This window comes from Athene noctua, chromosome 6, assembly GCF_965140245.1.
Source record: "Athene noctua chromosome 6, bAthNoc1.hap1.1, whole genome shotgun sequence".
Lineage (NCBI taxonomy): Eukaryota > Metazoa > Chordata > Aves > Strigiformes > Strigidae > Athene > Athene noctua.
This window is the reverse complement of record NC_134042.1, coordinates 22,687,021-22,712,529: the sequence shown is the minus strand read 5'-3', so window position 1 is coordinate 22,712,529 and position 25,509 is coordinate 22,687,021. Positions and strand designations below refer to the sequence as shown.

The 25,509-nt window shown below is 38.6% G+C and overlaps 1 protein-coding gene across 2 annotated transcripts; it reads right to left on the bottom strand.

Annotated features, from left to right (window-relative positions):
* Positions 1–982: 982 nt before the first annotated feature.
* Positions 983–25,270, bottom strand: COCH (cochlin). Of its 2 annotated transcripts, none has more exons than XM_074909829.1 (11): positions 25,084–25,270; positions 24,962–25,006; positions 19,455–19,611; positions 11,221–11,354; positions 9,977–10,039; positions 9,060–9,104; positions 8,826–8,973; positions 6,931–7,034; positions 5,894–6,120; positions 3,438–3,954; positions 983–2,699 (listed from the first exon to the last, which is right to left on the bottom strand). In XM_074909829.1, exons 1-11 carry the CDS (start codon positions 25,106–25,108, stop codon positions 2,524–2,526), a joined length of 1,641 nt encoding a protein of 546 aa, XP_074765930.1. In that variant the 5' UTR covers positions 25,109–25,270; the 3' UTR covers positions 983–2,523. The 2 variants fall into 2 exon arrangements, with proteins under 2 accessions (XP_074765930.1, XP_074765931.1); XM_074909830.1 differs by lacking the exons at positions 24,962–25,006; positions 25,084–25,270 and adding exons at positions 23,849–23,949; positions 24,173–24,940 and having other exon boundaries at positions 19,455–22,741.
* Positions 25,271–25,509: the final 239 nt, after the last annotated feature.

The following is a 25,509-nucleotide window of genomic DNA, read 5'->3' as shown; positions in this document are numbered from 1 at the left end:
GTCAGCAGTGGTCTTGCAAATTTCAGGTCTCCTGAGCCATGTGAGTACTATTCAGGGTAATAGGGCATAGTGAATCACAGAATGGTTTGGGTTGGATAGGACCTATTGAAGACCATCTAGTCCTGCTGTGGTTTTCATCATGCAGGTTTCCATCAGTCTCACTAGAGCCCAGAATCCCCTGCAGGCCATATTCTTGACTGACAGTCCTAATACCTGCAGCAATGTTCCCAAATGGAGTTTGCACAAGTGATAGTAGCTGCAGCTCTGTTCATATTCTTTGTGTGTCTTGGTCCAGCAGCATAAAACAGAACCCTTGTACTGTGGTTTTTACCTACCTTCTTCAACAGCTTCAAATCATGACTGCTACCTTCTGCCATGCTGCTCTTCCTCCAAACTTACCTTCTATTTACGGTACAGGATGCATCCTTTCCACCCTGGCTTTGTATCTCACCAGGTCTCAATCCTGTTAACCGTATTCCACTAATGTCTTTTCCAGATCAAATCTGTGCTCACAAATGCTTGCTGATACAATCTTTGTATCTTTAAAAAAGGTTTGTTTGTACCCACTTCCTACCTCAGCATAATCGGGTTGGATGAAGGGTGAAAGTAAAATGGCATCACTATTCCTGTGAAACGGAAAGATTTGCATCTAGGTTTCTGTGTACCAGAGATCCAGACCTGCTTTTTCCTCGATGAATGAATGACATGAGTAAAGCTGCTGCCTCCTTTGAAATAGTGAAAACAAAGTGGGAGAGGAAAATGTGATTCTACTAGCTGGCACACAATTTATGTTGAAAAGATTCAACTAGCATCATACATAGTATGAACAATGACTAAAACTTTGATATTTCAAATTAAAAATTTGCATGAATAGTATCCTTGCTACGTGAGGATGATTTAGGATTTTTTTTCTTTTGCAAATTGGGATTTACGATAATACAGTTAGGAAGCATCGCATGCAACTTACTCAAGCTATACTACATGAGGTTCATCATAAACAGACTTTATGTTACAGGATATTAAAGTAGCAGCAGTCCCAGTTTTCTTGCAATATATATTTCTATAAAAAGTTTATAAACTAAATGAATTAAACTTTTGCACAAAGTTGATACTGCATATGAATTTATACAGCAATAGCTGAAATCTCTTACCTATAAACATGTAACAAAATTAAGGGTAACAATAGAAAAATACAAGGCATCTTTGCCAGTCATGTTTAGTGTAATATATAGCCAGTCATAAGTTATTAAAAAATGCACAACAAAAGCCTGATTAATACAATCCTTTCTGTGCCACTCCACAACTATGAATTTTACAATCAATGGAGGGGGGGGTGAACAGAAACCCTAGATTGATAGGGAAAGTGCTGTTTTGTTCTCTACTATAATTTTATTTGCAAATAACTTTCTTTTCTGAAAAATACTTGAAGTATGTTATTCACACCAGGAATCTGGAATATCTCAGTAAATATTGCATCATTTTAACCTCACACATCTTTAAAGATGTTTTTACTAGCATTAAAAAGTTATGTGAGCTACTGCATCCCACTTATGTGTCTGCCTCCTCTTTTTTTCTGACCATGTAATCTGATATAAATTAGTTAGGCTCTGATGTTTGAGATACCTTTGGATCTGAGTTTGAATGCTTTCAGTTCCTGGTGTGTGGTCTAATTTAATATTTGTCCAAAACTCCTGCCTCTGTCTAGCCAATAACAACTTTGTTAAATCAATACAGTACAAGGCAGTAGGCAGGAAAATGTATGGTTATCAGATATATTATGAATATCACTGTTGACTTCAGTGGTGTAGGAAGCAGTAGTATCAGCTAATGTGTTAGGATCCAGATCCTCAAAAGGAACTACTGGGCTTTAAATACCTTTCAAAATCTGTGCCAAAAAAAACTGAACAACACAGATCCACAAAAATCTGTGAGTAGAAGTTAAATGTCTTTTGATGTAAACTTTTCCAACCAGATGGCAGTATCGTTCACAATAGCAAAACCTCAACTAACAAAAATAGACTTTTTAGCTACAATCTGTCATATCTTTTCTTAAACTGCCTGGCAATAATGGATGTTGCACAACTGAAGCACTGAAAGTACTTCATGCTCCTTGAAAAGCCAGAATCATAAGCTACAGGAGGCTTATAGAAGATCGTACCATGTGTTTAAAATAATATTTAACTTGTAAGAAGACATCTAGCAAGTGACAGCAAAAATGTCAGAGCTGTATTGTTTCCTCTGCTGAAATTTGATAGCCTTAAGACATGATATGCATAGCTTTAAACTTGGGGATACTATATAAGTATTGAAAAAACAGCTTTTGGCCAAATTCTGCATTCCAGTATTAAGTACAACTCCTAACAAGCTCACAAGAATCCTTAACTGACTACAGAAATGAAAAGTAGCCCTTTTCCCCTTGCATTATGATAGTACATATAAGAATAAAACATCTGTACTTTAGAGAACCATTCAGTTTCATGATTTTTAGTTTCAAAGTAGTAATATCCAACAGCAGATTTTTCTTTATTGTTTAGAGTCCAAAAAATCTTTACAGATGCCTCTAATAATATCAGGAACCATCTGCTCCAATCCTGTGAACTCCCTAGTGAAGAAAGTATGAGATTCTCTTGGTTCAGAAGCCATGTCTTTCAGATCATCCAGAGGTGCCCAGGCAATGCCGACAGAGAAGACAGTTATTCCTACAGTAAGAAAACAGAAAGTTAAGACCATTTTGCCTACGGATATAAGAAAATCAGCCATTTTTACATCCATTAATTAATATGTATTGGAAAAGTGTGCTTCAATACTTGCAGTCTGTCAAAGATGATTAGATTTTGCCACTAAATATCAAGAATTAGAAGATTCGTCTCCATAAAAATCCTGAAGGAAATACAGGGTATCTTAAGAGCTAGTGTCTTAGTTGGTTTTTGTAGTGACACATGAGAAGGTAGCTGTTACTATATCAGTCCTGAAGCACAAGTAACACTTTAAAATTATTTTGGCAATAACTTTGTATCCTTTGTGTATGTTTAGTGCTTTTAAGTGTCAGCATCCCAACAGGCTTTTTGGCAGAACTGCTTATTTCCTTCCTAGAGGATGGTGGAGAACAGGACTCATGCTGTATTGGATGGCACCACTGCTTAGAGATTCATTACTTGCCACTTTATTTTTAATCTAGCAATTTCTCTCCTGTTTAGGAAGATAAAACTGGATGTATGTTTTTCACAAAGCTGCCATGAGTGACTCTACTCCTACCTGGCTCGATAGCATGGGGGTTCTTTTTCATACTAATGGAGAACAGTTGCTGAATTTAGAACACGTATGATACATGATAAGCTCACTGGGGCTGTATTTGTAAACTTTAAAATCTTAACATTTACAACACAGCAGAAGTAGGATGACTCAACTTCCATTGCTTTTAAAGATACATCATTTACCTGCTTTTTGTGCAGCAGCAGCAGGTCCTCTAACATCGTCATAAGACTGACCATCAGTCAAAACAAGGAGGAAATTTTTGTTAGGTCCATCTTTCATTGGCCCAAACACATTTCTGGTTGTGAAAGAAATGGCATCACCAGTGGCAGTGCCACCGCTCATGTAGTGAATGTTCCGGATAGCCGAGAGGACCTTCTCTTTTGTGGTGTAGTCTGTGAAGCTGAACTCTGTACGCTGATCATACGTGAACTGCACAGCCGCAATCTTCGAACCAATGTCAGAGATCTCAAAAGCCTTTGCAACATTGCTGATGAATTCAAGCACAAGGCGGAAGTTGCTCTCTCCAATGCTGCTGGAACCATCTATCAAGAAACCGATGTTGACGGAGTTGTAGCATGTCTTGCTACACAACATCTGCTCATGTGAACACAATTTTTGGACAAGAGGTTTTACGTATTTTGTAGTGCCAAACCAGGTGGGCATTTGGTAAGAGAAGAAGCCATTGTTTCGACAGACAGCCTATTGGAAAACAAAAAGTCAGGTGAATACTGACATTCAGGTGAATACTGACACAGCAACTGAATGGATAATAATCAGACACCTCTGTGACAGCTAATTTTATCCAATAATAAAATCAACCATGCCCCCTGACCTCTGGAAATGTCAAACAATTTAACTTTATTCACAAGAACTGTAACACCTGGAAATGACAATTATGAGGGTTTTTTTAAAAGTTAACTAAATCATGCTACTGAATATCCAAAGGATTCAAAGTTCTGTATTTTTGCTTATCTATTGAGAATTAGTCTCTGTTTCCCCTTTGAACTTGGTAAGCCTTTTATTTTTTTCATCTGTAGTGTGTCATAAACACAAACATACAGTTGGGTAGAAATATAGCTGCAGGTCATTCAAAGTAAAATTTCTTTTTCCTCTCTGTGAGATGCATGTAAAGTAAAAGGTAATTGAGAAAGGGGTTAAATTTAAAATCACTTATCCAAGGTGATAACTAATGTGGCTAAGATCAAAATGCAGAAAGGGAGGGCAGACCTCAGTGTCATGGTTTAAACCCAGCTGGCAGTCAAACACCACACAGACACTTGCTCACCCTCCCCTACCCAGCAGAAGGGGGAAGAGAATTGGAAGGGTAAAGGTAAGGAAACTCAGAGTGACATAAAACAATTTAAAAATTGAAATAAAATAAGATTAAAATAATAATGATGATAGTAATAATAGAATATACAAATAAGTGATGCATAGTGCAATTGCTCACCACCTGATGCCCAGCCTATTCCTGGTTAGAGATCTTGGCACCAAAGAGCGAGCGAGAGCTTCCTGGCCAACCCTCATCTATATACAGAGCATGATGTTACATGATATGGAATATTCCATTGGCCAATTTGGGTCCAGGGCTCTGACTCTGCTCCCTCCCAGCTTCTTGTACCCCTGCACACTAACAGGACATGGGAAATTGAAAAGTCCTTGATCTCTTAGCAACAACTGAAAACATCAGTGTATTATCAACATCCTTCTCTTACCAAATCCCATACTGAATACAAAACACAGCATGAGTCTAGCTACTAAGAAGAAAAATTAGCTCTACCCCAGCTGAAAGCAGGGCATCCAGTCACCTAAGGTCATGTCTTTGCCTGTAGGTATGTAAGGATTGGACCTGCCTGCAATACCACTAGGATCAGCCAGAAACTATCCTTATGCCTAGAAGCAGCAGAGTTATAGTGTTTCATTCTATTCACACCCCAAGCTATGAAAGTGCTGCTGAAATTAGACATCTAAAACCTCCTTGTGGAAAGTGAGAGGTTTTCTCACCTGAGTGTAAGACCTAGTGATCAAAAAGCTCACATGACAGTAGGTGATCTTTGCTTGAATTCTAACTCATACAGAACAAGATCCAAAACTCTTCATCCAAGATGAATGTCTTTCATATAGCAAAACATATCCTAGAAAATTCATATTTCCTGTCCTTTTTGTAGTAAAAGTAAGCAAATAATTATCCATAGAGTGGATACAGAAAGATATGCCTCCTTGTCTGCCATTTTGGGACAGGAGATATCATATATGTAGTTCACTGTTTTGACACATTTAACCATACCTGAGATAGGGGAATCTCCTACACTGAAAATCTTCATGTAATTACAAAGCCCAGGAGCTACAACTTGGCCAAGACTCTGAACTCGGAGAACAGTGGTACCTTTGTGTAGCCCCTTTACAGGCAAAAATCTCCAGTGTTTCCCTAGCCTTCCTAGTGCTATTTTTAAAAATCACTTATTAGCAGGGATAATTTAATTGGCTGTTTTGATAATATTTTTATTTACATTAAAAAATTATAAAAATTCTTGTGTGTGTATATATATATATAAATTAGTTCATTAGAATTTTAGCATGAAGTAAATTATCTGGAATTATACCCATGACTGAAAAACAAATAAAGATATTTTCTTACTTTATCAATAAAACCAATATCTTGCACCATCCCCAGCTCCTCTGTTGTGGGTTTTGCTACAGACACAATGAATACGTTCACTCCAAATTCTCTGGCCACTATGCCGGCTTCTTCTATGTCATCTGAGGGCCAGCCATCTAGAAACACTACAATGATCTTGGGAATTCCTTTGCGTGCACCATTTTCCAAAGAGAAGAATTTCTGAGCTGTATGCTTCAAAGCTTTCCCTAGTTTTGAAGAGAAAAAGAATATGAAGAAATAATGCATACCATAATGGTACGTTTTGGTACCAGCTTCCTATACAAAATTGCATGGGATTTCTGTTATGATTACAGGTCTAACCCAGTGTAAAAGTGAAATATTGTCCCAGGAAATTTGATAATAATGAAGCTTGAGCAACTTATAAGTTAAAAAACAAATTAAGAAAACCCCCAAAACCAAATCACCCACAAAAAAACCCCCCACAAATAAAGCTGAGGAAGAAATCACTGACATTTTTTTGCCCACAGGTCTAGTTTTGTACTAGGAAGTAGATATATTAGCGCCTGCCAAATGGATTGGAAGGAAGAAAGTTGAGGAGCTAACCTAAACTCAGCTTGTGAAATGCAACATATTTGGAGTTCTCAGTTTCCTTATTTGGCAAACATCTCTACACAACCACTTACTACTTATTCCAAGTTTATTCTGACTCTTTAATCAGCCACTCGATGAGAAAGAAGTGCTAAGCCTTTTAGATACAAACTTGTCTCAAGGTACCCCTCTGTTACTAGTGAAAAAAGTCAATTACTGTTTCAATGCAGGAAGTGATATCGGCATTTCTACTCTAAAAAAAATGTGTAATAAGCAAACCCTAGCTTCTGGAAATGAAATGTAAAATGCAGCAATGTCCTAGTGGAAAAATGCTGAACCTAAGATGAGTGTGCCATTTAAAACAGTTTCTCACCTAACTTACTTACAAGAACTTCAGTATATATACACGTGTATGTAGAAAAATATGTAAAGAAGTAATTTCTATTTGCGTGGAAGTATGAACTCACCTGTATTAGAATTGCCTCCTCTGAACCCCAATTCCTTTATGGCAAACAAAACTTCTTTTGCAGCAGTAAAGTTTTTCAGATAGAATTCAATTTTTGGATGTTCACTGTGGAAAAACACCAAACAGTAATAAAGTATGTAGGTCACATTTCATACTGCTATGTCATTAGCAAGTTAAAATACACTCTGAATAATTTTGTTCTTGGTAATATATATTCTTCTCTATATTTTTAATTATTAAAATAGAAGTACGCTCCTAACTTAATTCTCATAGTCCTTAGCAAGAGGAATTATTTACGTGAGTGGGTAAATTAAGAACAGTCTGATTCTTAGGCTTAATCAAACAGATGAAAACAGAAAAAAATTGAATATGCAAGACCTTAGACGACATGCATTTGTGTAATTGAAACCCATCAAGTTTTCTACTATTTGTATGAGAAATACCTACCTTCTTTATAAAAAATTCCTGTGAAATGCAGTTTGAGGTTTTTTTAATTTGAGTAATTTTAAGGTATGCTATCTACTGACTCTATGTAAGAAATTAAAGCTTTTAGCTACGCTAAGCTTCCAGATTTCACTTTTGATTTACAGTAGAAAACAAAAAGAAATGAAGTTATTTTTGCAGAATAGAAAGAGTAGAAAGATAAACACCTGCAAGTCAAAGAGTTGCTGCTATGAATAAATGGCCTGATCCTGCATCAGAATCACTAGAATGAGCCCCTGTGTAAGAAGAGTTGGTCTGCAGTGCTGAATTCCACGGCAGAGTAACTGTTAAAAAGGTATATTTTGAGATTTAAAGATTATTGTTTGTAAGATTAATTTCTGATGATGAGAAGTTGAGTGTTCAAGGTGCTAAGCTGATTAGTCAGTTTCTCCATCAATTATTTAAAGCCAGGACAGCAAGAGTGGGGTCCATTTCCCCTAGCTTTTGATGTCTACAGTGGACAGAAACTGGATTTTCCAGGATGGAATTCATCACATCCTAAAAGAGGCATCCATAGTGGTTCAGATGCTTTTGTACCATGAATGTGGTCTTTTCTTTCTAGTGACTATAAAAGCAAGCCTAGGTCATTAAGGTAAGACATCTGCTCCACAGTTTTCTAAAGGCAAGGGAGAGGAACAGACTGTAATGATGAAAGATGTGATAAAGGAACCCTGTGTGAATCTAGCAGGTGTTTCATCTTCTTGGGCTAAGTGAGGTAAAGGCTGCTTTGCACTTCCTTTATTCCAGAAGCCATAGCCAAAGTCATTAAGCCTTGGAAAACTGTTATTGCTGAGCACTAGCAGACTAAGCCGTGGCTCAAAGAATCTTCTACCAATGTGTTGAATGTTGCAGTGGCTTTTAGACTGTTTTTCAGTCTGTGAACATACACAGTAGTATGAATAGTTGGACTCTATGATCTTAAGGGACTTTTCCAACCTAAATGATTCTATGGTTCTATGGCTAGTCTTAAGAGCTGTCCATTTATAATTCAAAAGTATTAGCTGTAGTAACCTATAGGTGGGCAAGAGCAGTTTTTTCGTTTTGTACATTGACATAGCCATTTGTGACAATTCTCCCTCTACAGTTTTTAAAGAGCCATCTCTCCTTTGCACAGTACTTTCTGCTGTTTCACTAAGATGAGCTATGAAACTGTTAGCAGAGGGGCTGTAAAAAGTCCAGCTGTTCTCTCTATCCAAATATCAAGTATCACAGAGGCAGAAGATGATCAGATTTGTCATGACCTCTCTCATGGACATCTCAGAGTAACATGGAGCAAACAGTGGAAAGAGTTTGCTTTTCATGCTATTCATCAGCCATTATTGAGTGAATACTGTTCTGCAAAATAGGGATTGATACGTTAATTGATTTCTCTTATTAATCACTCAGTTATATTTTATGTAGGTCTGTTCTTACCTGGCCTGCACAACTCCAACATGAGGCCCTTCTGTTCCAATTCCCAACATCACAGCTACTTTTCCAACAAAATTTTTCTGCAAATTAAATCTACGTTGGCCAATGTTGTAACTTCCATCAATGAGAAATGCAATATCAGCTTTACAGTCTGTGAACATCCAAAAATCAGACATACTTACTACCAAATAAATATTAGGATTTTGTTTTGCAAAAGTTAAATATGTGGGTTCTTACCTTTATTTCCAGCCTTTTTATCAAGTGGCTTCTTAGATCTTTTACCTTCAGTGAAGGAAACAGCATGGATCATTTAAGAACAAGATGATGAACGGCCAAAAGCAAACCAGAAAAAGTTCAGACTCCAAGAATTACATTGCAGCCTAACTGCAGTAGAAACTGACAACTGGTTTAATTATTAAACTTGCACTACTACTGCTTTATTCCTTGGAGAATATTCTTTTTCAAATGAAACAGTTTAACCTTCCTTTCTACACCTGCCTAGCTGATTACTGAAATGTAGAAAGCTGGGTGGATTGCTGTAGCTTGCCTTCCCAAGTGATACCATTTCTCAGTCAGCAATCCTGTTGTATAGTGCACAGTTTTAACAGTTTGGAAGCAAACAACAGCTTAAACTGTAAAGCAAATGGTCTATTCACAAGCAGCATCCAAGTCCAGTATTTATATAGCACTAACCTTCATAAAAACTGATCTAGCATTTTAATGCAGCACTTTCTGTGGAGAAATTCACATAACATCTACATTTCTGCTACACAAGTCCTGACAGAACTCAGCTGTTGAGTAGTTCTGTAAGAAGGAATGCATTACCTCCATCTTCTCTGTCACTTAACAGGAATTAATATCCCATGAGCTCATGAACTCTTTCCTTCATGTTATCTGTATTACTTTTCCAAATTCATTTAAGACTTTTTTTTTTTATTTATTTACATAAGCACTACTGAAATCAGAATCAATCTCCCCACTTACATATTATTCCTCTTTTTGCTGATGAAAGCTCTACGGCAAGAACAGATACTGTATATGTTTCCTTCTTTAAAAAAAAATTAATTGCATGAAACATGTAATTTTAGCCGAGGATTCACACACTGCAGGACATCTTATTGCAAGAAGTTTCCCTTATTGCAGAGATCTCGTACCTGTAGAAGGACGTGCTGTTGATACCGATCGTCCAACTGCTTCAAGCATTGTGTTCTTGGTACCTGTCACAATATTGGAAAAATAAGTTCACTGTGTTTCAGTGCATTTATATGAAATTACAAGTGCTTGAAGAATACTACAGTTCCAGTAACCTTTCTCCATCATCTGCCATTAGCTACTATGGGAGTAGAACACAGGCCTAGTGCAATCCGGTATTACACTCCTTGTTTTTCAGGTAATGAACTTCTATGAGGTTCTGCATTTGAAACAACAGCATCTCATGAGAAATTACAGCATATCTAATTGATGAGAGGTTTTGAACTGCTGTAGACATTATTTCTAGCAGATAAATTCAGGACTTCATCTGAAGAAGTGGATTTCACTTACACCCTCACCAAAAGCACCTGTAATTCCAAGTTCTCAGCTATTACTTTGCAAGGGACACTACACAAGGATTAATAGTATCTTAGAGATAAATAGGCTGAATTTTAGCTGTGTAAACAATAAGAATGCATTAGAGAGTTCTGTTTCCCAAACTTTGAAAAAATATACCAGGAAACACATACACTTCAATATTTTTGAAACCACAACAGCCTATATAACCAGTAGGCTTCTTTATACAATTTTATGAGGGTGGTTCAACCTCACTCAAGTGGGAGGGCAATTGGTTTGCAATCGGGCACAGTATCTCAACTACACGGACAAAAGCTTCTGAAAAAAACATTGTGTCACACTGTAGCTTAATGCCCATATCACCTCTAAAATTGACATTATCCTTATTTTTGGATGGTTGGAAGGGAACGCTGCACAAGCACTTTGAAGGGCCCAACAAGTACTACTGCCTGCACAAAGGCAGGCAGGGAGAGAGAAAGGATAAAACTCTATGGCTGGAAGTGATGGAAGGGCAGAACTGCAATAGTGGGATCAAAGCACTGGTGTAGATCAGCTTAAACTGTCGTGGAACTGCACTGTCACCTGCCTGCTATTGTGTCATTATATTCTAAATAACTGTAATCCATTTTTATGTATCAGCTTCTGCTACAGACTAGCTAGTCTAGCTGGAATAGTATTTTAAGGAAATGATGGAAAAATGAAGATAAAACAATGAATTAGAAAACTTTTGTTACTACACTTCAGACAGCAATCACATTTCTTTATGTGTGCAGGATCATTGAAGAAGTTTCCTACGATTCTGTAAATACTTCAAATATACTTTGCAAAATAATAAGTGTAATCCACCTACGAGTCACTGAGAAAGATGAAGCCCATCTAGTGAGCACCTGAGACTGGATCCCATTGGCATTTACAGCAGGGTAGTTTTCCTGTCCTGGGAGAGTTTGTACCCTTACAGCTCCTCCTGCATTGGTGATCACCCCCCTAAGATACAAAAAGAGTTGTTACAAATTAGACATTTTAATCACAAGAAAATGCAATACAATTATACCATCATTAGTATATTAGATGATAGCCTCCTGACAAAGATGCAATAAAGGCAGGCAATTGCGTCAAGGCCAAAACAAGCTATAAATTGCTAAAAAGGCTTTTAAAAGAAACTGTTCTGCAGAACACCACCACCATAGACTTACAAAAAAAAAAAAAAAAAAAAAAAAAAAAAGAAAGGCCAGGAAATTCTAGAATTCTGGCAGTGTTCAGAATGATGCAGAAGAATGATGTGAATGATGTTTCAAGTACATATCCATTCCTAAAGGAAAGGACTCCAGCAAAATGTATTTGAGCTCATTATGCTTCATGAATATTTGTAACTGAAACAAAATTTGGTACATTTAACTATAAAATGACCAAAGCAAGAAAACTAGGAAGAAAAATTGCTGTTAATAGTAGTAATGGATATGTAGGATATCTTGTTAGGCAACTACAGACTGAAGTCAGAAATAGTAGACATTGATAGAATTATCAGTAATTTGTGGCTGCTAAGAACAGAGTCTAAGCATCTTGTTCTTCTTACTCACCTGTAGTAAACTAAATGTGAAATCTGAAGTGAATTAAATAAATAATAATAATTCAATAATAACTCAATCCATGTAAGATTCTGATTGCTTTCATTCTAGACTTGGAAATAGTGTATCAACAGTAGATGCAATTCAACTGTGTGATTTTCACTGACAAAGATGTAGAGTAACATACCAAATTGCAACTTCAGAATTTAGAATACTTAGGTAATAGTTAATAAGTCATAGCTATCTTAATTAGTTTAAGCATACTGAAATGTATCCTTAATCTATAATTATAATATTATTTTTTTAAAAAAAAAAATCAGACTATCAAGAAGCATACTGATTAAAATATCTTATAAAGCCATATTCAGTATTATAAAACTGTTATACTCCTTAATGCCTTACTAGAAGGATCAGTTCAGAAACACAGAAGTGACAAGAAAACCTGTAGCAAAATCTGTGGAGGAAGTTTTCCAAACTGAGAAGAGAGTCAAACCTAAAACACCCCCACCCTAGGCAAGTTTTCAGAGGGCATAGTCTAGTTCTTAGAGAAGGCCACTGTTATTTTTTCCTTGTTGAATTTAACTTCATGATTCAACGAACAGGTCTTGAGATTGCCTACCAGATCTGTCCTGCCATGAGACAAATGAAGGAATAGCTAGTTTGAAAATCTTGGTGATGCTTATGGGCTGAGGATTGTTTGAGTACCCAGCAGGACAATAGGTTTTTTGCATTTAGGAAACTTCAGGGTTAAAAGCCCAGGGAAATGTCACTGTTTTTGCAAGCAGAGAGGCTGTTGTGTTTGGTTGTATTTGGATATCTTAAGTGACAATATTAGGCATCAGAAGGGGTTTGATCTCTTTTTATGTGCTACTGAAAGAAGAGTTATTATTTTTAGAGGCCAAAATTCAATGTTGAGCTTCTCTAAGAGGGAGTAAAATTTTGATGCTTTGTAGCACTTGGGCAGGTACAGTACTGTGGGAGACAAACAATCATTTCAAGACTATTTAAACACAGCAATTATGTGCCTCTGTGTTTATTTTTCTTATCTGTTTGTCTTCCTGCTTGAAAAGCAGTCCCAGTCTAATCTGATTTAAAACATTGTGAAAGTAGAATAATCAAGACCAGAGTTTAGAAAATCTTGCATGTATTTCTGGTAACATGAGCTCTGGGTATCTGTGCAAAGGCAGCTTCCACATAAACCTCCTTGTGGACTGCTGTTAAAATACATTCCTCATTCATGGACGTGATTTGGATTTCTAAATTGAGCTGTAGTTTTATATATTTAATTCTTGTAGCTTGGAAGATTATGATAGTAGTTTCAAAATATACAGGTATTTTCTCATCTAGTAATACTGTATACAGTATATAGAACAAAGAGCTTTAGTAAAGTTACTCTGAATGAGTTTAAAACCAAATTATAAATTTAACAGATGCTAACAGCACTTCACAGTTCTTTTAAAAACAACAGCAGGAAAAAAAAAAAAAAAAAAAAATCAGACCAGAGACTCTAACTGGTTATTTTTTAAGTGACAGGAAAATTCTGTAAATCAAAATTATCTTAAGAAAAATAACATGTTAATGTATTTAGAATATTTCTGTCTAATTAGAATATAATTTTCTTCTCCAGTAGCTGGTTTTCTTTGGCTTTCAAGCCTTCACTAGTGTCTCAGTCTTAATGGATAAGGACATGTGTCAGAAATAGAATATTAACATTTAATTGTAACAGTTTCTAGTTTAAGTTTATACCTGCAATTTTAGTGAAGCTACTTTGAGCTTACATCAGCAAACCTGATCTATGCCCAAGTTAGCTCCCACGAAGAGCTTAGTATCTCTTCCCACTTCTTTTCTTGTGAAGTTTTACTTGGGATGTTTCTTCCAGCAAGTTTACTCAGACTGCATGCTCATATATGCTGAAGTGAAATAAAACATACTTTGTCTGCCTTTGTATTCTGAATCAAATTGGCAAATTCCTTTCTGCAATCATTTATGATGACCTTAAGAGTGAGATTCATCCTGTGTAGAACTGCAGTGGTATTTAAACAGTGAAGAAATGTTTATGCATTTCTTCAGGATGATTTGTGTCATTACAATCAGCTTTGATTTTCACCACTGTTCTTTGCTTTTGTGTGGTTGACTTGCATGCCATGGCTGTTTTGATTAAACTGAACTCTGCAGCTTTTCCAGGAACAGCTTTCACTTCCTTACTCACTATGTTTCATGCTACTGCCAGCACTGCTTGACAGCAACTTTATACAAAAACTGTCAGTCCATTCTCTTGTCTGCTTCACTGTTAATACCAAATCATAAATTATATGTAAACGATGTTTTTCACTCAAAAATGCCCACAAATTTAACAGAAAAACAGGTACACGAGGAAGCAATCCAGTGCCTCACTGCACAATAGCTTATGGAAGAAAGTATAGTGGCCAAGGGCAGCAGAAGGTATGGGAAGGTCTTATGAAATACAGGAATATAATCAAAACCATACTTAAAAATCTGAATCGAGGTAAACAAGCAGATGGGATTTAAGTTTTTTAGAGTCTCATGCACCTCCTCAAAGTAAAGTGCAAGAACTCTTTATCTGCACTCTCAGAGAAAGAGACACAGGGCTGGCTTGCCTTTGCTGAATTTTGAATGTGTTTTTGAAGGAGTCTGCACATCAGAACTGATGCCTAGGCCACAAAGAGACTCTTTCAGCCATGGGAGATGACTCTTAGAGATATAAGTGCAGTCATTAATCTCAGACACAGTAGACAGCTGAAATACCATCTCCTGTTAAAAGAAAGAGGAAACACAAGGTTTTCACTTGGTGAAAATCTTTTTCCTCTGGGTAAGTTTTCCATTGTTTCTTAGAATTTTTAAGAGTGGTGACAGATTTAGCTGAGAGAGCATTTTTTGCAGCATGCTTATAGGCTATTGACTTATTTTAAAATGTTGGAGATGAAGCTAAGTGGCTATTCCCTTAAATGGCTTAGTTCTAAGTGTAAGGTAAGGAACAGCAAGATAAAAGTGTCTAAATATAAAACACTGCCAGCAAAATAGACAAAGATTGTTTTCCCCCTTGTATGATAGTGTCAAAAAATAGACTAAATGTTCTATGCCAAGGAAAGGTCCCAAGCCCAAGGGCAGCAGTGCTACAACTGGGCTGTTAGAAGTAGTACATACTGAGTTGATTTAGTCCAGAAAAAAAAGTTTGGTCAGAAACTCACATGGCTTGTTTTTATTATAGTCATTATGCTCATTATGCTCATCATATATGTCTATAAGTAGGCTATCTGCTTTTTCAGCAGAAGGGAGAGACCAGAAAGATAGTGCATGCCATACTACCCAAGAGCATAATTTTGACCTGAAAGTTCCCTCTCCCATTGCTAACAGAGCTCTGGCTGTGATAGCAGCTGGCATTTCCTACAGGGTCCTTGAATGAAAACAGTTATCCTCAGGTACTCAAAACAAGACAGCTGAATTACCTGAATTCCCATCTTTCCTTCCTACTATGAGCAGCTGCACCAAACTCCTTCCACAACATCCACCTTTATTGCTCCAAGAAGCATCCTCCTCTTCTCCAAACTGCAATCTCCTACTGCCGCCTGACTGCCTTCAGCCACCAATACAGATCTGCTCAGGGTTTCACGCCAGCATCCTCTGGCCCCCCTAGGTTGTGCTCTTTCTGTCTCCTCTGCACCCCTATTGCTTTTGGCAGGAAAGAAGGCTCAGTAGAAGCAGGCACTATACCAAAGTTTCCCAGGGAAACTACAGCTGCTCAGAAATCCCTCTGGCCAGACAGCATTTTTTGTCAGTATTCTTCTAGCAAACACTAGGGCAAGTTCAGATGCCATTCATGTTTGTAGTCACTTTGTGGCCAGCTTCGTAATACCATGATACGCTTTTGTTACACCTGAGTTCTGGGACCCCAATATTTAATTAGACATTATTTAATTAGCCACATGGCTAGTTGGAAAGGTTGTGAAAAAATTTACATGCCTATTTAACATCTAAAAACTACTACACTGGCTTAGGTCTACATTTAGTGGAACTGGCACTAGAACAGAACTGCACAAGCTGAGAACCTAGTCCTTCATCTGACCTTCTTATTATTAATCCAATTAATCACTCAGTGGTAGATTTAACTCAGTTTTTCATGCCTACATAGTATCACCCTGGTAGGAGGTTCTCCATTCTTCCTCTGACAAATAAATCTTTTATTCTTCTGCCCAGAAAAAGAACAATATTAAATAAATATTCTGTTTCCTGAGAGTAATTACACATAAAATAAGAGAAAAAATGAGAGAAAAAGCCAAATATAACAAACTAAAGCAGGCAGAAAGCTTATTCATCTATAGTATACAGAATTATTCATAGCTCAATTCTGCTAAATTCTGTACATGCATTATATAGCTTTTTTTGTGTTAATGATTGCCTCACAGTAATGGAACTACTCATAGCAATAAGAATTATTCAGTTTATATAAAGTTAAGAAATCAGGTCTCAATTTGGACCTGGCACACAAACTGGCATGTATGTGGAGGGGGGAACTGACTCATGCTCACACAATCATTTTCAGTTTAAAAAAATAAGCACTGCTCTCAAGACTGATACCTCTTGAAACGGTGGATAGCTGCTTCTCTGTGCTTCCTCTAAGATAACAGCAACAGTCACTGTAGTGGCACAGGCCTGGTACTCAACAGTGCCCAAGGGATAGAGCTATGTTGCACTCACCATGCAACATGACGTAGGGCATATATAGTTTTAAACCAGTTTATTTGGTAATTTATTAAATTCTCAAAGCACATCTCTAATTACATCACAATAACAGCAAATTATGGTGATTACCTGCCAGCAATATCTTCTTGGAGTTACTTTTATACCAATATAGAATTTAGTCATTGCAACAGAGTGAGAAGGAGTTATTTTTTATGTTTTTGATGGATTTTGCAGCCTGCACTGAAATTAGTAGAGAGCTAAGTAGCTGTTGCCTCTCTTCCATTCATCAATCCTATTTTACCAAGACTAGTATTTATGGCTGCTAATAGTTGCAGCAAAACTAACAAAACATTCTCATGTAGCAAATCCTGTTTCCAGAATCTCAGTTTTCCTATATAATCTTTTTTTTTTTTTAAAAAAAATCTGATCCAGATGTTCTTTCACTAATTTTTTGTATACACCTAAACTAGTTTTTTTAAACACTCATGAAGACACTTAAAGCACACTGGAGTCATTCATTCTTCTTACAGAATGATCAAAAGGAAGCCTGTTCTAGCAATAAAACACACACGGAGAGATGTAATTATCTTTGAAACTAACTCTTAAGCTTTAAAAACAAATACACACAGATCCCAACCATATCTCCCAACTTCTTTCTAGCTGCCCCTCTAGTACCTTAGCTTAGTCTCCCTTACAGCATTTGAGAAATTCTAGACAGAGTGTCTACTCAAAACTTTTCCTTACATCCAATCTTTTAAAAAAATTAGTCTGGTTTAGTTTACTTTGGAGTTTAAATACTATTAAAATAGCCTGAATTTTGGAAGTATTGTTAAAAGTTATAAGATTTTAACTGACATTTTAAATAAGATTCTGTATAATAATGACAGCCCCTTAATATTGTTTGAAATGCTTAGTATGTATTTAATGGTATTCAAAGTATCAAGCAATGAATGTTGACTAAAACACCCTTTATTTTCCTCCTTTGTCTCCTAGTCATTTATTTTTCCATAAAATTTGGTGTTTTTTTTTTTAAATAAATAATACGGTAATTGTAGAGTTCAGCATCACATCAGTATATTCTGAATGAGTTTGTTTCCGTTGCCTGGGGATAAAAAAAGAGATTGAAACTGTTCCCCCATTTCTTTTAAACACTTCGTTTCACTTCAGCTTTTAAGAATAGTTTCAGCTTTTCTGCAAAAGCAGCAGTAGTCTTATCTGGAATACACAAATATAAGATGGTGTGATTTGTTTGTTTGTTTTAACTGTAGTTTATGTATATGTTAACTTGAATGTACCTTGAAGTTAAATAAAATTAGTTTTAAGAAGTTCAGTGATGCTCAAAGGGATTTTGGATAACTTATGTTGTAATCCACAAATGCCAATGTAATCTCATTCATAGAAATAGGACATTAAGAAAGGTCTCCAAAATAGTGTGATAGCCCAATATAATGATCTGTGTCAAGAGTACCTCTTAAAACCCAAGTAATTTAGATTATATGCATGATGAAATCTTACTTTTAAATATATTAATAACATTTAATTATAGAATTCTCAGAAATTAGGAAAACTTTGGACATGATGATCTAGTCTATACTTTTGCTTCAAGATAGGATCAATTATAGTTATTCTAGACAGAGGGAGGTTTGGTTTTGGAAATGCACTGTCTTTTGCAGTTCCCATAATATCCCAGGCCATCTAGTCTGTCCATATTGTTAGACTTTTCTTCATGTCTAATCCAAATTTCTGTTCCTGAGATGTCAGTCCTATCTTAAAGAGTCATAACACCTTACAAAAGTTTTCAATCTGCTTTGTGGTGGAAAGCATATTGTGAAAGGTCTAAGTGAACAAATATCATGTTGTACAGCCAGTTAATAGATGAAGCTAAAAATCCTCCTTTAATAACAAAAAGCTTTCTCAAAGTATTAAAATCCAAGCCCGAAACTCCCTGTAGACTGACAGTCATGAATCAGTCTGGCTTCCACAGGCATCTGAAATAGATAACTTACTGTCTCCAGCTGGTTTTGTCCAACATTTCCTTATTAAAAATTGATCCAAGAGAGAATTTACCTTGCAAATAAGTAATTAAATCTTTGTCCTTCCTCAAAAAAACCCAACCCCCCCAAAATCCCAGATAACTTCAATATCTGCCAGCCTGTTTTCCTTCCCCTGTGGAATTACTGCTTTTCTAATGACATGTATTTAACATGGGTTATCTGGATATTTATCTTAGTCTTTAGTTTTCTATTTGATACAGAAGTGATTTCAGCTAGATACTAGTCTAATGAAGAGATCATTAAGTAGACTAACACTCAGCAAGCAACTGTCAGAGGAGAACTGCCATTACAAAAAACCATAACATTGATTCAAAGTAATAGCTATGGACCACATTCAGCCAAATCATGGCTACCTCTGTTTGCACAGAGCTTAAACTGATTTCAACAATTTCAGAAAAATGTCATGTAACTGAAAGTCAGAAAGTCAATCTGCTTTTATTCTCCGATTAATTACTATTCAGACTGTATTCTTCAGTGTCTACCAGTGACACAAGTAATCTCACAGTGAAAGTCTGTCTGCTGCTGTGCCATTTCAGAGAAAGTTAATCAAGTGGTTTTCAGGAACACCTAAACATAACTCGGATAACTGGCAAGCCACCCAGCCATTCTTTTTGTCCTTGTTCTCTCTTCTCCTAATGAGTTAACAGTACTCCTGAAGTCCAGAAAGATCTTTATTATGATGGTGTCAGAAGGTTAAGATTTAAAAGTGTGGCAAAACTATATAAAACTTGCTTATCACATCGATTAGCAATCATCTGACTTACCTGTGTATGGCAGCTCCACAGATACTGGAAAGAGAGGCATAAATTCCATCCCCAAAGACATAAAATTGCCATAGAGGACAGTTTGCTGGGCAAAGGACCTCCTCTGTCTCCTTTGTAAGGTCAAGTCCTCTTGTAAAGCACGTGATAGCAGTGGAAGCTAAAGAAAAAAGAAGAACTTGTGACCTGAAAATCATAAGGGGGGTTGTTTTTGTTGTGGGTTTTTTTGTTTGTTTGCTTTTAATCTCTCTACCATTTCCACGTTTAAATCAGTGCTCATCTTATGCTCCAGTATGTCTGTAATTAAACAATTAAATTATGTACAGTGTCTCAACTTATGCTCCAGTATGTCTGTAAGGATATTTTTGAAGCTTACAGGTGTACAGCTATGAAAAGGAAAAACACACTTCTTTGCTTATGGGAAAGAAATGGTAGAATGTGGGAAAAGCTTTAAAAAAATTAAAGAGAAAACAACACTAGAAAAACGTTAAAATAATACTCAAGGAATATCGCAGAGGGGAAAAGCACCAACAATTCACATCTGTAAGTTTACTGCAGAGACAGAAGAAGGACTTTAGAGGGCTGCTGGAACACAGGAGTAGGCAGCACTCTCCAAGAGAGAAATTAAATGACTGACATCTCCACAGTAGTCTCCAGTCATAAAACATCTACGAATCACTTGGGAAACTCTGAACCTTCTCTCCAGTGGCATTCACAAAGCAGGCTGACAGCAGAATTTCCCTTAACCCCTTAAGTAAGTCCTACTGAGGTCAGTGTGAAAAAAAATAAAAAGCAACGAAATTTACATCATTATCATTGTGCAAGGGACTGTCAGATTCACTCAGTGCAACAAGAGTTATTTATTCAGCTGAGGAACGTGCATTTTTCCACACAGAACTCTGCCTTTTTTTCCCCTTAAAAGTTGCTCCTCAGATTATCTTCATTAAGATTTCACTGTTCTTGCATGCGTGCAACGTAGATATGCAGACACAGATTTACATCAGTATACAACCTCACTTGGCAAACTGATGCTTTTTCTTTTGAAAACTTAGAGATCATTATCTTGGATACTTTACACAGGACAGCACATTCAGCTAGTGTGATAGCACAGCAAATTAGGGCTTTGTCTTAGATCAGCATCATAAATTCAACCAGTGACTGGATATTTGTTCTGAACTTCCTACGAGCACATCTTGCCCCTGCTGAAAAGTGGAACAGTTACAGCTGGAGGTGCACAAGAAAGTGCATCTGTTTATTCTGACTGCATAAATCTAACACATATGTTAATAGACCGTGCATGTAGTTCTACTCTTAAGTATGTGTAATCCTCATTAATGCTATACTGAAACTATGTTAAACTAATCATACTTTCCTGAAAAATCTTTGCTGCTATTTGCCAGCACAAAGCTGTGACTTACATATGCCTACACAGCCCAAAGTAAGAAAAAAAAAAAAGCAGAAAATACTTCATTTTTCCCTTCTCAAGATAATAAAAGCTGTCTACCTGGCAAGACTCTGCAAAGTGATTTAATCTGATTGTCAAGTATCCTAAGAAATAAAGAAGTTTTGTTTAGGATTTACAGTCTTACCTACTCACATCCTCTCCATGTTTAGTCCTATATATACACATGTCTTAAAAACAAGTCTGAAAAACCAAACAGAATCACCATGCTTATACCTAGAAGCATATTTTCTTTGTTAAAGTGTGGTATTATTGGTGTGATGCTAGAAGGAATTGATTTGCTTTGCTGTTCAAGTCCCCATATCCTTTCATGAAAGTTCTACAAGTGTCTTAGCCAATTACTGGGCACTAATCAAGTAATATCCACCAAATGACAACTAGCAAGACTATCAGAATCAAACAACAGCTGGAGGGCTGGCTGACCATGGAGAAATCACTGCAATGAGATTGCTGGTAAACTCTGCCCTCACAGCACTGCTTGTGCCATGCACCCTGCAACATTTTTCCAGCCTCTAAAAGTGCAAGACACTACAGGAATTTTTAATACCTGTCATTTCTAATGTACGGTACTTGACTGTATGTGCAGTCTGCCAAGGATTTCAATGACAATAGTTAGACATGTCTAGTTAATGAACCCTTTATCACTTGGAGAACTGTATTTCCCTCACTACCAGATAATTACCAATTACAGTCATATGTCAGACTAGTATTTTACATATCACAGAAGACTGGAAAAAAATAATCTTGCTGTGTTTTCCCTGGCTATGAAAACAGAAATCCATTGTAGCCTACTCATGGTATTTTTTTATGTCCCGGCAGCCTCAATACTGTCAGGATCCTTGCCCACACCATGAGATGGAAGGGGGCAAGTTGCTGCTCTGTGAAAAGCTGACCTACTGTTGCTTAGGGGCTTTAGCAGTTCATAGCTCAGTTGGATCAGCACAGAGATAATAACACACACTTTGAAGTACCTGATGCTGATAATTAAATAACCAAAATGAAATTCTTGCTTTCTATGTAGGAAGATACAGCTTTGTATAAGCAATAATTCTGTAATTGAGACTAGCATTAGGAATGTTAGGTGCAGTATCAAAATGAGAAATACTGAGTACCAAAATTAAGACTTATGATACCAGCTCTGCAATGGATTTTGTTCTTCCCTGTTAGTTCATCATCATGTTAGTATCATCAGCTATCCAACCCATAAAACTGCAAATAGTCTGTTGCAAACAGGAAAATCTATTAAAATCAGGTCTGAATACTAGATAATATAGATTAGTTCTTTGCTATCTTACATAGTAATCATTCTCCCAATTTTCATATGATACTACAATTAAAATTGAAAGTAGTTTTTGTTAGTGTATCCAAGATACTTCATCATAGCAGAAACCACCAGAGTGCTATATATGTATAAAGTAACCAAGATAAATTCCATGTTTTAATCACTGCAATTTAAGAATGCAAGAGCAGTAGCAGTAGAGGTATTTCCCTGTATACTTATGTGATCCAATACTCTAAATCCATGTAGTTTTGGAAGAAGGAAAGATAAGATTATAATTTACAGGAAAGGACTCAGTCCTAGACTCCTATCCATTCTGGACTCTGATGAATGAGAGACCTATGTTATGTGATATAAAATTAGGCCTCCAGAACAGTTATAAAATGACCATTATCCCACTCTGTCAAGACATACACTCTTTAAGCCTCACATAAACACACTACATCAGGGTACACCATGAAAACAAAGTACAAAAAAAAAGAAACTGTATTTCTTCCTGATTTAAGCCATATTTAAAAGTAGGGATGAATGTCTTCCATCACTGTTGACCTGAAAAAGAAAAAAAAGCAATGGCTCACTTCTTTCCTAAAACATCCATTCAATAACTGTACTTTCAATCATTCCATCAGTTTCCATCTTTTTGGTACCTCATCCCATGTACTCTGGTTTGCCCTGAATAGCTGTTTCTTATAGCCACCTATAAAATCCTCTCACTTAATTTGACAGGAATTAGTAATTGAAAAGACTCTAGAAAAATAAAATCCATAGCCAAAATCTGAGCTTTTCTGATCCTGAAGTTTCCATGCATAGCTTTGGGAAAGCAGAGTTTGTTTATATAAAGGGAAAATAAAAATCCCTATGTATTTTATTACAAAACCCAAAGGGATTCCTGTGAGTAAGATAGATTTAGGAGTCATAAAATAGAGAAGTAAATCACTATTTTGTTTCTTATTCCTTCTAGTGTTTAGTCTTGTTTCTTTGCAAAACAGGAAGATCTGAAGTCCTTTTTCAACTTGAGGATTCAAACAAGCCTGCTTCTTGTCTCATGAAAGGAATACTCATGCAAACCTTATCCATCCTAGAAAGAGGGACATACTAGTAGAACTATACCTATTTAAATTTTAGAAAACACGTTCATAGGTTGCATGTAATTCAATGTAAATCACGTAATCTCAAATACCTATCCTGATCTGGACAAGGGCAACGGGATTTTAAAAAAATAATCTCGTCAGAGCTGTATCATTCATTTCAGTCTGAGACTTGCCCTTTTCTGATCAACTTAAGGTGGCTACTATCACATGTCAGCGTTCACCCACCCTTACAGTCTCATGTACAGTAACCAGAACTGCAGTATTTGTATGCATTTCAGGGGGAGTATAAGGAAAGGTGTGAGATCCTTTAGTATCTTCCCGAGTAGTTATGAGCCAAAATACAGTAGATTTTTGAGGAAACTAATTTCTTGCACTACTTTTGTAAGAGTGTTTAAATACTGTTCAAAGTTCCTGCAAGCTTCTAGTTCAAAAACCAAATGCTGCTGAATTTAGGCTCAGAATACTGGTAAGAGCTGATATCTTAGAGTAACTGTTCGCATTTTATATTACAAACATATTCCGGTACCAATATTCCCTTAGTGCTATTTCAGCTGGTTCCAGATACCTTCAGATTACAGCAGCTTCTTCTCTAAACCTGGGAGGAAGCATTACAGAAAGTTTTCTCTTGTCTCCTGACAGATTGTCAGCACTTCATCTGTAATGCACCTGTAATATAAAAAGGAAAGGAACTGGGGTTGGAGTAGGTTTTCTATAGCTGCGCTTTTGGTTTTTTTTTTTTTCCTTTTTTAGCCATAGCACTCCTGTGACATACAGTTATTATCAGTTTGGCACAAATGAATTTTCCAAATGCTTGAACGAACACCAAATACTGCTTTCTCAGCACTGCGAAATCCTGAAGAACCGTTTGGAAAAGCTAGAGGTCACTCACCTTCTGCAGGCCAGGCCTGCGTCTGGGAGCGCATCCTTCTGGAGGCTCCTGCCCTCCCTCGGCGAAAGGCTCCGCTGGAAGGGGCGGACAAACCGCTCGCGTCCTTCTGGCGCATTCTTTCTTCAGCTGCTTCCTACGGCTCCTGGCTCCCGGGGACCGACTGTGGCTCCAGGAGGGCCGGCTCCCCAGCAGCCGGGATGCGGTCCAAGGGGGCTCGGTGCGAGGCGGGGCCCTGCCCTGCCCGCCACCTTAAGTACGTTCTTTTGCTTTCCGGGTCAAAATAACGGCAGGGCAGGTTTAAAAAGTTTTTAATCGGTTCCTCCGTCAAAAATACGTCGGAGATCCTCAAGTTGCCAAGCACTGCGCGAGTGCCTTCGCAGCTCACACAGACACTCTCCCACTCACCCCTGCCATCGGCACCCCCGCCACGGGCCGCCGGGCGCCGCGGTCCCTCTTCACCCGGGCCAGGAGCGGGTCGCAGCCCCGCTGGGAGCGCTCCCAGGCATCCTCCGCGCCCAGCCGCGGCTCGCCCGGGGCCACCTCCCTAGGAGCCCGGCCCCCGCACACCCCCCGCCCCGGCTCCGCGGGGCTTGCGGGCGGGGGTGCCCGCCGGGGACGCCCAGCGCACCCCGGCGAGAGGCGGCCGCAGGCGGGGAAGAAGCGCCGAGCCGGTACCCGCGGCCGGGCGCCCCCGGGCGCCCCCCTGCTCCCATCGGGGAGGGGCGAGCAGAGGCGCTCCGCGGGGGAAGCCCCCCGGGGTCGGTGGAGGGAGGAGGGCGACCTACTCACCCGAGCCGCCGCTCCCGCGCACGGGGCTGCAGAGCAGGAAGGCGCCTGCGAAGAGACAGCGAGCGGGTCGGGGCGATGCTCCGCGCCCGCCCGCCCGCCCGCGGTACCCCCGCGGTACCCACCGAGGAGGAGGGGGACGAGCCACATGGCGCCGGGGCGCGCCCGCACCCCGCGGGAGCAGAGACGAGGCGATCTGCGCAGCACAACGCGGGGTACCCGCCGGGCCGGGCCGCCCCAGCCCGTTCCACCGAAGGCTACCGTCCCCTCCGCGCTGCCCTAGCGCCTCCGCGGAGCTGCACAGCCGGCGGCAGCGCCGCGCCTGCTTTAAACCTCTCCCGGGGCGCATGAGCACAGGGGCGGGCGGGAAGGGGGGAGCGGGCCCGGGGCTGGGCGGCCCCGCCGCTGGGCACGGCCCGGCCCGGCCCGGTCCGGTCCGGCAGGTGCGGCTGCCCCTCCCCCGCCGCGCCCCCCGCCGGCTCCTTCCACCGGGGCGCAGCCCGGCTCCTCCGGGAGCGGCGGCCCGCAGCGATCGGGACAAGCAACCCGCC